The sequence below is a fragment of the Pleurodeles waltl genome, chromosome 6, assembly GCF_031143425.1.
Source record: "Pleurodeles waltl isolate 20211129_DDA chromosome 6, aPleWal1.hap1.20221129, whole genome shotgun sequence".
Lineage (NCBI taxonomy): Eukaryota > Metazoa > Chordata > Amphibia > Caudata > Salamandridae > Pleurodeles > Pleurodeles waltl.
The window spans coordinates 748782102-748796028 of record NC_090445.1 but is presented as its reverse complement, the minus strand read 5'-3'; the positions used below and the strand labels follow the sequence as shown (position 1 = coordinate 748796028).

Here is a 13927-nt window from a genome sequence, read left to right as displayed (position 1 = left end):
TATTCAAGTTCAGGAAATCAGGGTATCTGCATTGTTATCTCATGGTGAGTTTCAGGTTGGGATCATTTGTGTCATTAGTTCCTCCGGACTTCATCAACAGAGTCATTACCACCAAAACCAACCACAGACTAACTACCTGGAACCTTCTGTCCACTGAGGACACCACATCCACCATGAAATCCATCCACTCAGAAGCCCACAAAGACCCCTGCTCGTCCCACATCTTCAATCTCTGAAACCAAAGCATCGGCCAGGAGCTTACTACTCTACTCAACACCTCCATCACCACCGTAACCTTCCCCAATGCTTTGAAGGATGCCAGAGTCAAACCATTACTCAAAAAACCTGCCACCAACCCCGGCATACTCAAAAAATACCAGCCAATCTCCCTGCTTCCTTTCCCAGCTAAGGTACTATACAAAATCATCAACAAGCAACTCATGCCCTACCTGGAGCAGAACCAGCTACTCAACGCCTCCCAATACAGCTTCTGCAGCAATCACATTACTGAGACCATCTTGATCACAGCCACGAACAACATCTGTACCCTCCTTGACCGAGGAGAAACAGAATCCCTGATCCTCCTTGACCTCTCGGCAGCCTTCAATGCCCTATCCCACCACACACTGATCAAAAGACTCCACCACATTGGCATCCAAGGGGACGCACTCAGATGGATCACCTCCTTCCTCACTAGAAGAACCCAGAGGATTCACCCACTTGCTTTCACCTCCAAAACAAAAGACATCACCTGCGGGGACTCCCAAGGATCTTACCTCAGTCTCATGCTGTTTAATGCATATATGACCCCGCTAGTCAAAATTGACAGATCCTACAGCCTCAACTTAATCTCCTACACAGATGACAACCAACTCATCCCCTTGCACACCGACGACCCCAACCCACCAAAACTAACTTCCACAGATGCATAACAAGTGTCGCTGACTGGATGGAACAAAACTGCCTGCAGCTAAACACAAACACAAATGAAATCCTGTTCTTTGCAAACAGCAGCAACACATGGCATGACTCCTGGTGGCCTTCAGAACTAGGACCCACACCCGCTCCCTCCAAATCTGCCAGAAACCTCAATCATCATTGACAACAGACTTACTATGGAATCACAAATTAACACCGCTGCCTCCGTCTGCTTCTTCACTCTACGCATGCTACGTAAGATCTTTAGGTGGCTACCCCCACACATGACAAGCACCATGACACAGGCCCAAATCACCAGTCGACAAGACTACAACGCTCTCTCTGTAGGAATCGCCTATCAACTCCTACAAGGACTTCAGACCATATAAAACGGCACAGCCAGACTCATCCTCGACCTTCCCAGATGATCCTACATCACACCACACCTCGGGCAACTTCACTGGCTCCCCATGCAGAAAAGGTGCATATTGCAGCTGCTGATCCATGCACACAAAGCTCTACACAACCAAGTACCCACCTACATAAACCACCACCTGAATTTCCACCAACTGCCAAGAATACTAAGCTCTGCCTCCCTGTCGCTTGCCCACACTACATGCATCCACCGGAGCAGAAGTGGAGGAAAGCCTTCTCCAACATAGCAGCAAAAACATGGAACCGCCTTTCCACGCATCTTTGGACCATCACCTCTCCTGCAGAATTCCGTAGAGCCCTCAAAGCCTGGCTATTCGAGTGAACCGCTAAGACCTGCATACACCTGGATACTCTCGGGGGTGATTAGTCATGCTTTACAACTCCTGTTTTATTGATTGATTGATTATTAAATGTTCCCCATGTTTTTATATTGTTGATGAACAGGTGAGTGACTGCCGATATAGCATTATCCTTAAATATGATTGCCATATTTCTGGCACGTCACAGCCATAGTTTTGTTACCTTGCAAGAAAAAATAATCTTTCAAACATATATGCATTTTTGTATGTGCAATGGAGAGGTAGCCCATGATATGCTTTTAGTGTAGCTCTCTATACTCTTTTAAAGATGTTGGTTACAAACAAAATGTGACATGTTGCATGATATAAGTGTGCAGTGCTTCTACACCTACAGTGTTTGGAAGTTACATTTTTGGTTTGAAGGTCCTAGAACATCAGAGGTGCGTCATAGCAATAGTTCACTGACAACAGTGGATCTATGGGCCTACTTTCAGTAATAATTAAATCTTTTTTATTGGAGTAAGGTTTCAATTTTGGACTAATCACTAGTTTTAATAATGGTCTTGGATAGTTCCCCTTACCTTTATGTATAGAGTGCTTTTTCCATAAAAGTGTGTAGTTTTCCGTTAATGTTGCTATAATCGAAAGCTTTGTTGATAATACAGCCTAAAGTAAACTAAACCATGCAGTTTTAGTAGTAGTTCAAGACTGATTTGTTGGCAATTTCCCTTGCCACTTTTCATCAGTTTCATGATTACAGTGGTTTCTTTCTTTTCATCGCAAAAGTCCACTTTTTAACAAGATCATTCAAGAGTATTCTTCCTAGTATATTAAAATTAATTTGAAACTGATCCTTTACTTCTCTACTTCTTTTTTGCAATTTCTTAGATGTGACACACGTGGTTTGTGGATATGTGCTTTAAAGGTGTGGATTTCTAGCAAAATATTATGGGTGTTGAGAGTAGATGGCAAGAGATTGATATAAGTATAGGGAATGGAGTTCTGCTGTATTATTATGCAAAATTGAGCTAAGTTGTATATAGCTTGAAAAGCTCATGTGCTCAACATGATGCCAGCTTATTACGTTTGGCTGGTAGCCCATGTATGACAGGACAAATCTACTGGAGGTGAACTTCTTGCATCCACATGTATTTCTCATAGTGAGTAATGTGACCCCATCTTGTTTCCAATCCATGCTGTGGTGTTTGGGCACAGGATTTTCCATCTTTCCAGACTCTTACAAAATGAACTGAGCTCTGCCTTTGTTAGTTTAGCTACTCTTAGAAGATGGTTTTGATTGATAATTTTCTTCTACTCATAAATTGCTTCTCACTGTTTTACAGAAGGCCATATGGATGGATACATTTTCTGGATTTATTTGCATCATCTAGTGAAATTGGAGAATCGTATGATCTAGAAAATATGTAGGGATTGTCTTTCCTACAGTCAGTGGTGTCTATCTTTAATGTATTAGTGTTGGAAATGGGGTTTCTGTTTGGCTGGGGCATGCACCTAAGTCAGGCAGAATCCACCACTCTAGTTAGGGCGAGTAATTTACACACCAATGATAACCTGTTCTGACCCCACTACACCCCCCCTCCCCACCCCCCCCGGAGCTTGGCACACATCAGTCAGGCTTATCCCCAGTGACAATGTGGAAAGTGTTTGCGCAACACATTCAAATCAGTGACACGATAAATACACCACAAAAGAGACTCCACACATGCTTATATAAAAATATATGTTTCTCTATTGCAGATATCATAGTTCTAAAATGACATTAATCATACAGATGGTACACAAAAAATGTAATTGCAGTGGTAACACTCAGTATCCTGAAGGCAAGGGTCAGAATGCAAAATATTAGACAATAACAAACAATGTAAATGAATGGCTCATCTGGCCAGACGACATGAATTAGTGCAAGCAATGCCGAAGACAAGCTCATATACCAACCACTGAATCAGAATGATACAAATCATTAGGGCATGAACTGCAGCCGTTAGGTTAGAGATGACACACATAAATCACCAGAATAACATTGCAGTACATAAGTCACCAAATATCACTATAAGCCCATCAGAGGCAAAGCCCGTCATCCTATACCCATTGTTTAACTACCAGCAAGGTTATGGTAGATTCACGATCCTAATTAAAACTAGTGACTTTGATATGAAACTTCAGCAGCAGGAACACCTGCGCACCTATGATGTACTATGGTATTCCTAGTGAAAATCTTAGATCCACGATGCAGCGGCCTCCTTTGAGGCCTCACACCTTTGCTATCATCAAAGGTGTAGATACACAGCCCTCATAGCCCTCCAGGGAGACCTCGCTGGGCCCCCTGCTCCCCCTGTATCCAGCCTCCATAGCAGCTGCCCGCAAGCGCGTGGAGAAGGCTGCTGAAAGTGAAGAGATGCAGCTGCACGCGGTGCCCGACCTCTGGTTTCCTCTGGGGGAATGACAGGACACGGCACGTCGACTGGAGAAAATGCCCAACATGCGCTGATAACCCGGGTGGGTCTCATAGGTCCACCTCAAGGATACCGGGCTCCAAAGACTGAGTCCTGGTGCACGCCAGGCAGGTCTCCAAAGGGAGGAGTCTGCACCCAAGTGTCATGTTCATCATTCTTTATTTGGGAAGCCCTCGTCCCAGTCGCCAATACACTTCCCCAGCACAGGGGACCATCTCAGTGCTTCTCATGGGAGCTTCCCTCCTTTCGGACAGTGCAGCACTGGGGGAAAGGCAGGAGCGATTGTCTCGAGCCGCACAACAATTGTGAGGAGTTCATCCTGCGCTGATTGGGCCCACTAATGTAGCGCTACAGCACGTGCTGACTTGAAAAGTCACTGGGCAGGCCATCAAGCCCTGGGAGAACACTTTGAGGGGGCACACGAGATGCAGTAGGCAGGAAGGCCAGCACCATAAAACTAGGGGTGGGCAAAGAATTCCGCTCCGCTGGCAGAGTTCTCAGAGTTTTACCCACTCCACGCTCCACGTGGGGTTCCGAAAAACTCTGTGAAGTAACACGGAACAGAATTTTTTCTCCTGCATGGCTCACCAATGTTAAGTTAGTGCACACGAGTGAGAGAAATCGGTAAGGTGGTGAGCGCAAGCAAGATTTCTGAACGCAGGCGGTCGCGGCAGGTAGCTACTGCTCACGTTGAGAAAGCTGCTGCTGGCATTGAGGAAGTTGCTGCTCAAGCAGAAAATCTTCTCGAGTGGCAGAAAGAAGTTAGTGCCCTCTGGCGCTCCGCATGATGCTGTTTCTGCTAATTCTAAAGCATGGGAGAAACTCCTGCTGCTTGAAATCAGCGCGAACAATATGACTTACCCAAATTCCAAAGCTTACGGAACTCCACGTAGCGTGTCAAAGTTTTTTTTACACTTCGCAGAGTTCCTTGTAGCAGAACTCCCAAACTCTGCCCAGGCTACATACAACCTGCAGTCTTAAGTGCAATCTCTTTTTGCGGCACAAAGGTGTCCTTGCAGAACAGAGTCAGAGAGCAGGTGGCAGCAGGGCAACAGAAGAGCAGTCCAGAGGAGTCCTTTATGCAGCGCAGCAGTGCTCTAAAAACATAGGGTCAGAGCCCAGGTACTTATTTTAAAAAATGTCTTTGATGTAAGGGGTGACCTCAAAGGAACTCTTTCAAATGTATCACAAACCCCCTTCTACTCAGCCCTGGTTCCAGACATCAGTAGGGGATAACTCAGCCCTTTGTGTGAGGGCAGGACACACCCTATTGATATGCAAGGTGTGAACATCCTCTCCCTCTCCTTGCCCAGAAAGACTATCAGAATGCAGATGTGTCTCCTGTCACACCCAGCAGACAGTTGTGGATGTCTGGAAAGTATGCACAAAGTGTAACTGTCACTCTGCCCTAGACATAGATTGTAGTCAGCTTGAGTCATAAGCACAGACAAATGGACACTTTCTAAAAGTAAAAAGCACTGATGACGGAAGGAATGCTGAAAAAATCAAACATTCACCCGCAGTCACAGATCTGGGTTTAACCCATCATTTTTTACTCACCAAGCCACGCCAGGATGCTTGTTTCTGGTCCAGGGAGTGCCTGGCCTAGCAGTTCGGGCTGGACTGTTCCCATGGGGAGCAGGGTCTAAACTGATTTGCATATTGCTTGGTCCAAACTGGAATGGCATGGCAAGCAAAACGCAATGGCTTAAACACAGATATGTGACCTGGGGTTGAATGTTTGATTTGGTCAGTTAATCACCTGTGCTTCTTGCAATTGTCACCCTAAGTGGGAAGGGCATGCCCAGATGTGGGTCCTGTGTTCGCTATGCCACAGGATTCAAGCTACCCTGGCTGATGAGGGGTGATACCATGAAACCGGTCCTAAGCTGCTTGCCTCTGGTCCAGGGAGGACCTGACCTAGCAGTTTGGGTTGAACTGTTCCCATGGGGAGCAGGGTCAAGCCAAACTGGAATGGCGTGCAATAAAACAATGGATTTAACCCAGATCTGTGACTGGGGGGAAATGTTTGATTTGTTCAGGATTCTGTCCATCATTTGTTATTTTGGCACATTGCAAAATGGAATTTCTAAAATGGTAATGTAAAATCCAACTACACCAGTAAGCAGGATTTCTACCTACCATTCTAACCTTCCCAACATGCCAACTCTACTCCTTTCAGATCAGAAATTACCACTTAAAAGTTTATAAGGGAAGTCCCAATGCTAACCTATGAGAGGAGCAGCCCTCACAATAGTGAAAAACGAGATAGGCTGTTTGTCAATACTAGGACATGCGAAACATAAGAGTATATGATCTACTTCTAACATACACAGCACATTGCCTGTAGGGTACCTAGAGCCTACCGTAGGGGTGACATGTGTAAAAAAGGGGAATTTAGATCTTGGCAATTAGTTTGAAATGCCAAGTGAATGTGGTAGTAAAATGCGCAGATTTGAAAGGCTACTTCTGTGGATAGCACAATCAGCGCTGCAGGCCCACTAGTAGCATTTGATTTACAGGCTCTGGGTATATGGTATACCACTTTACAAGGGACTCACCGGTAAATTAAATATGCCAAACAGGTGTAAGCCAAACTTATTATGTTTTAGGGGACCCACATGTGCGTTATCATAGATTAGCAGTGATAAAGTGCCCTCAGTCCTAAAACCAACAAAAAGAGGGTCTGAAAAATAGGAGGAGAAAGGCAAAATGTTTGAGGAGAATCCAGCAGAAATGGTAATTTCCAACAATCAGCATTTTCAAACAAACAATGTGACTATTTAACAGCTCTCTGAATTGAATGTACAGTTTCTCCTCAGGCTAATATTTGCTTCATAAGCTGTCCTTGTACCTTAGTATTCTTCATTTTCCATCTCTAAGGTATCTTGGATTTTACTCAATGAGGTATATAATTATCCCACACTCCATGATTTTATATTATTTTGACATACTTAGTTGCTTCATGGATATTCAAGTCAACAAGTTTGGGGTGAATGCACATTTCGCAGTGAGCATAAATCACAAAACTAACGTGTGCGCATGTAGTAGCAGTGTATGAAAGTGCCAGCATCTACAAGGAATGTTCCACACTCATTATGCTGTTTATGAAAGCCTGAAAACAGAATCCTAATTGGATGTCCGTATCCATAAGATGATGCTTGTGCCTTTAGATACTGTTAAGCATTGAAATGTAACATGCTACAGGAGACCCTTATGCCAATGCACACATGTATTTCATCCCACAATGTTCTGCACATCAAGCAGAAAAAAGGAAGTAATTTGGAGTGAACTGCTGTGTGCTTTTGGAATTAAGATAGCTTTTCGATCACAATATTTTTTCTTACCCGTAGCTTTTCTTCGGCTTTGGTGGTCAGCTTGCAGTCAGGATGCCAGACTGTGGAACCTGCAAAAAGATCCTTTATTACTTAGGGAAAGTGAAATCATGTAATCTGAGCAAGAGCAGGTGGGAGTTCTCGCCGTCTTCCTCTCCCTAAGCTACAGCAGTTCTATCATGATTTAAGCCTCGGTGCGCCATCTTGGCTCAAGAGTCCAGATATAAAGCCAAGTCTGTTGCAACATTCTGACACAAACCGTCTACATACACTATCCAGAGATACAAATCACTCCTGTACCTATCATGATCGACCGTTTAATTCCCCACGTGCACGCCCTGTGTACTACACGTTCTCCAGATGGACACTGAATTATTACTACTTGAAGTGTATGCATACACAACCTTTAATGATGCAACCCAGGAGTCCCCAGATACCCCTAACAGTCATTAGGCTTCTCAAGCACCTCTAGGCACATTTCATTGATTTGCTTAACGTAATTTCCCTCTCACAAGTTACTCACTTGTTAACTAATTTAATCATTGTAAGGCCTACATTAGGGCTTTAGGAAAAGAAAGCATCTGCACTTCTTTACAGGTGGCGTAAATGTTTAATTGTGTCACTTTGTTCTTGAGTTTGTGTTTGAAAGCCAAAACAGGCTGTAACCCATGTATGTGAGGTACTATACTATTGTAAAATAAATTAAAAAACATACTGTTTTACAAGTAACTCACTGTAAGCTACTGGCTGGAGTTGGCCAAGAAGATGCGCATCTAGATCACTCCGACTGGGGGTTAGACACGACGAGGGGTGGGATTGAAGTTAGGCATCAAAATGTTATTTGCCTAATTCTGAGTTTCTTTGCGGCTTGTAAATGTGGACTGATGCCTTATGCAGGAGTCACTGTCGTTGATGGCAGACCAGTTGTGGGACAAGGTAAAGTGTCATGTTGGTGACTCAAGGTATAGTTGGTGCTTTGTCTTCAGGAATGTGCGGGAGGCTGCTGGGACACTTGTTGCAGATTGCAAGTCCAGTAATGGTCTGTATATCAGATCGGGTACGGAGCCTCCAAATTTCCTTCAAGGCAGGTGCCAAACTTAGTGAATAATCAAGATGATGGATTCCCAGTCCTCCTTTTCATCCCACCTACATTCTTATCTCAAATGTGGTTATTAGTGGTGTCAACCATGTGCAGTGTTGGAGGTGTCAAGCATATGGAATTTGCTGTTTGCTGGTGAAGATCTGATTGAGGGTTTTTCTGACCTGTCTTTACTCACAGGATCAATTGATACCCATAAAGGACCTCAGCAGAGAGCTGGGAATTAGACATCACTTCATTGTAATTGTGTCTTTGAGTCTTTTTAGGTCTCGCCTAGGCAAAGCTTGGGCTGTCTCTTTAAGACCTTTTGTTTTCTGTCAGTGGCCTTACAGGACGCCCATTGCTTATCATTGGTTGGCGTTACTGTCACTATCATTTGTTTGCTTCTTATTGGTCAACTGCCGAAAGCTTCCTTCCTCATAGTGTGTTTGTCTCTACCCTGGAGCATGGACACATTGCCTGTGTCCTTCCAGTGCTCAATTTTAAAGTGCTACTTTTTTCTATGTGCCTAAAGACTCTATCAGAGTATGACTTTTTCAGCTGGCTCTCTCATACACTTCTTCATCCTCAGTGTTTCTAACTCTCTACGTCATCTTTGTTGCTTGCCCCAACCAACCCACCCTCTCTTCTTTGTTGTCTGTGTTGTTTCTTCCAACCACCAACCCTCCCTCCTTCTGTTTTGTTGCTTGCCTCCTTCCTTCCATTATTATCCCTTGCTTTCAGGTCTTCCCACTCTCCATTGTCTGTCCAGTTCTTCTCAACCATCCCTTCCACCCCTGTTGTATGTGTTGCCCCCTGACCGGCCCCCTCCTCCATTTATGTTGCCTCCTGCCTCCAAAAAAGCTTTATGATGCAGCCAGTACTGGCTGGGTCATTGTGCTTTTTAACTCATACCCCCCGCTGTCGGTGTTGCCCCTTCCTCCGTGTTGTCTCCTCGTCCAACAGCAATAAAAAAGCAATATGATGCAGCCATATTGGCTGCATCATAGCATGTTTTATTTTTACTTTCATCCATTCTGTACAGCACATGTGATGCTGTACAACATAGCCTAAAAGACATTGGCAAAGCCAATATTTATCTGCAGGCAAGACCTATTGGCTTTATCAATGCTGCTTCTTTTACTGGAAGAGGTGACTTATACCTTTGCTGGAAGCAGTCCTCATCTTCTTTGAACATGTTGGTATAGGCAGTGATGTAACAAGGGTGCCATGGGCCCTACTGCAAGCAAGATAAATAAGCCTTTGGCCATGATTTGGTAGAAAAAAACAGATATCAATGGGTCTAGTCAACCCCTCCGTATCATGGCCCACTGCCATTCCTTCTGTTGCACTATTGATAGCTCCGCCCCTAGGTATGGAAGCCATGGGACTGGTTTCCCTGTGCATGCTTTTTTACCCACACAGTACAATTGTTTTGGGTGTAAATGTATTGGGTGTAACAATAGTCATGTAAAGCCTATCAGCCCTCAGTGTGACTCAGGAATGAGGACAGCAGTACTCCAGAGAGTCAACAAGGTCACTGTTCACTCTAAAGCCCTGAGTATGACTTTTTAAGGAACACGTTATGCAAATTATACAGAATCAAAGCAAAGTTCTTGCCAAGAAACAATGGCAGCTCAACAATTAGTGAATAAACACACATTAAACAGAACTGTCTGGCAAGGTCACCTTCAGGAGAAAACTCAAGCAATCCCAGACTGTCTTCGGCGTTGCTAGACATCTTCAGTTAAGTATAGTTTGGATCCTGTGGTATAGCACACAAGAGACCAATTTCTGGATATACCCTATGCCACTTTGGCTGATACATCAAACAGGTGGTGGGAGGAATGCTTGCAAATAGTAAAAATTAATATTAGCCACTCTTGGCAGCATTACAACCCATTGTTTTTCACTGGCTATGCCACTCTACACAAAGGTCTGTTTAATGCAGACGGGTACTGACCCTGCTCCTCTTGGGAACAGTCCATCCCAAACTGCCAGGCAAACCCCCTCTATAACAGAACACAAGCAACCTCAGACTGGTAAGCTGATGTGCCGATAAAACAATTTAGGTATGCCCAGACATGGGGCCCTTTGCCCACTGTCATCCAGGATCCACCTGTACCTCACTGACAAGGCCTAACATGGCCAAAACCAGTCTGGGTTGCTTGTGTTGCCTTCTGGTGAGGCTCTCATCAAGCTATTTCAAACAAATTGAAATTAGGCCCTCTGGATATCTTGAAAAGAGGAGGAATTCTGAAATAATATCAATCCAAACAATTTCAGCAAATACTTTAGTTCTTTCACCTATAGTGTCAGCCTTTGGTATTTATTTCAAGGTTATATAATCTCCCAACTGAACAAGAGCATAGTATTATTACAGAGATAAGCTATATTGCGTGAAAAGGCTGGGACTAAACTGAGAGCTGATTAATGGGTGAATATTTGTTACTATGTGGTTACCATGCACAACAGCTTCAAACTGCATTGTATTCAGTGATTTTCACACCCCTCAACATGAAGCAGAGCAGCCTCTGACCTCAGGTGTAATTTCACCCAATGCATAACGTCTGAGGGTTCATAAGTGTTCGTTCACCTTCATGCCATTTTTAGGTCTCGCTTGAGACAGGGCATTAACTGTTGTTTGCAGAGTGGACTTAGAGTTTGCTCATTGGTTGGCTTCATTCTCACTCTCATTTGCTTGCTTCTCTTTAGGCAGCTTGTGTGGGCTTCACTTCCTCTTCTCAAGTTTGTCCCACCCCTGAAGCATGTCCCAGGTACTGCATTCTTGCCCAATGTCCTTCCACTGCCTGTGTATTACGTAGCTACTTTTTTCCTTTAGTTACAGCACTTCATAATAGTGTGTGTGTTTGCAGGCTGTCTCACTCCCACCCTTGTCCTGCATTGCTGTTGCTTACCCTGTCCACCCTGCACTCTTCTACTTTGTTTTTGCTTGCCCCGCCCCTTCTGCCCAAGCATGTGCTGTGTTGTTGCTTGCCCCATTCCTCCCGCCTTCATGGTTGTTTCTTGCCCCATTTCTTCTAGCCATCACCTGCTTTGTTGCTGCTTGCCTCCTCCCTCCCTGCTCCCATTTTCTTGCTTGGCCCGTCCCACCAGAAAAAAAGCGCGGCATGGCAGCTAGCCCTGGCCATGTCATAATGTTTTTTTTATTATCGTTCAGCCATACTGCACAGCAGCCACACTACTGTACAACATGGCTAAAAACATTGACAAAGCCAATAGCTCTTGCTTAGGTAAGACCTATTGGCTTTACCTATGCTTGTTCAAAGAGAAATGTTCACAAATTAGTATCATTGAAGTCTGAACTTAGTTACTAAAACTGAGATTTTGCTCTTCAGCAATTACAAAATGACGCAAATGACTTGTTCTGTTCTGCAGTTCTAGTGGTAAATAAAATAAAAAATAAGCAGTGTAAAAGAATTTTACTTTTGAAGGGTGGGTGATGGGGGCAACATAGAGGGATGGGGTGTGGGAGAAGCAACAAGGAGGGTGCAGGTGGAGAAAACATAGTGGAGGTGGAATCAACATGGAGGAGAAGCAATGGGCAAGAAAGAAAGTCACGGGTGGGGGAAGCAACACAAAGGGCAAGGATGGGGAGGAGAAGCAACGGTCAAGACAGAAACGTGGAGCAGGCATGAGAAACACACGGGTGAGAAAGCAATGGAGGAAGTACAGAAGGGTGGGCACAACGTGGAGGCTGACAGGAAGTCGCACACAGGCAACAGAGAGCAACACGGGGTGCAGGCGGAAAGAAATACATGAGAGGGATAGCTGGAAAGCAATGCACTCACATAGCATGCTTATCCCCAAAAAAAAGGTCGTTCTTGAAAAGCAAGCAGTGGAAGCACAGCAGGCAGCCAATCAAATGAGACTGTAAAGAAGCTATGCTCCATGGGAAGAACAGACATAAAATTGACAAGTTGGGACACAAGTAATCTGCAGACAAATGAGAGTGACACGAAAGCTAACCAATGTCATCAATAGGTGGGCTCCAAGCCCCTCTATGTTCTTAGTAAACTAACAATAAGCTGTTCACAACTGTTTCTGACTGGTAACGCAACCTAAAAAAGGAATGTGTCCTTTAATTGCTAAATCCTTAACAGCACCCAAAGAAGGCTCCCACTTCCCGAAATGTGTATCAAATATGATTTCCGTAAGCAACTTCAAGACATATTATATAATAGAACTGTCCGAACAGAAAATTATTTTATAACCCAGTTTACCGTCTACATTACTCAAATGAAACTGGGTTGGTTGTTGATTATTTTGACTCCAAAATTAAATGAAACCATTATGGTTGGGGAAACTGAAATATTTAATATCTGGGCATGGGCTCACTGGAGAATTCAAACCTCATCCTTCACACACGTACAGGAAGGCATCCACAATACATAAGGGTTATAGGGTCTTACAACTATTAGAAGTGGGCTTTACAAATAATATTGTAGCAAAACTAAGGGGAAACAGACCACATTTGAAATGGTCGCTGAAATCGAACATGGCACTAGACTGCAAAAGGTGAGTGGCAGTATGGGCAGGAGGGACCTGGAAGCCTGTGCAGTTGTATGCCCACTAGAACAGTAATAGTCTCTAGGGTTAACGGACTGTTTCAATTTAGAATGGAGATTCATTCTCTTCTCCAGAAGAACCCAGTAGTTATTCCTTCCCATTAGTCTAGTTGTGAATGGTCATTTGTACAAGTGTAACCATAAGATCTTTAAGTCATTTGCTGTCAGAACTATGGTGTGATTTAGGGGCCAAACTTTAAGAAGCTGTTGCTAATCATCAAGTGAGTGGTAAATTTGGACTCTTGTCACATATGTTATTAAAGGCTCATGTTTCACCTGACAAAACTTTGCCACAGGTAAACAACCCCCAAGCTCTGAATTTCACCAGCAGATCTAGCAAAGGATGCACAGAATTGACCAGCACAGGCATCACGCCATAGATCCATCTACCAAAGATCTTACAGACATTCACTTTTACAGGTCAGAGCTGTGCCTCAGGCTTCCCAGCCGTTCCGAGGCGTGACAGCGCATGACCACAATATTGCTCAAACAACCCAGAACTGCAGGCTTTGGCTTTAGATCACATGGTATGTTTTCCTTTAGACAACAGAAATTACCCTCCCACGTTCTAAATTTGAGGAAAAACTTCTAGAAGTTGATGAAGCTGCGTGATTTACTCCTGTATATTTCAGACCCAAAATGTGGAAAATCTAATTTTTTTATACTGGTCTTTATTAAGTTTTCCGATAGGCAAGGTATAGCACAATGTTAAGGCATAAATCGTTCTCCGTTACAGCCATTACACACCGCCATATTTTGCATATTCATTCTATTGTGTTTTATATTTTTCTATTTCATT

General features: G+C 43.9%; 1 protein-coding gene across 26 annotated transcripts in view; it reads right to left on the bottom strand.

Annotated features, from left to right (window-relative positions):
* ABLIM1 (actin binding LIM protein 1) overlaps positions 1–13927 on the bottom strand; it is a 786962-nt gene that overhangs the window by 131208 nt on the left and 641827 nt on the right. For all 26 annotated transcript variants that reach the window (XM_069239295.1, XM_069239292.1, XM_069239305.1 and 23 more), the window contains one exon: positions 7474–7532. In XM_069239295.1, the coding sequence (XP_069095396.1) occupies positions 7474–7532 (59 nt within the window). The remainder of the gene's footprint in view (positions 1–7473; positions 7533–13927) is intronic.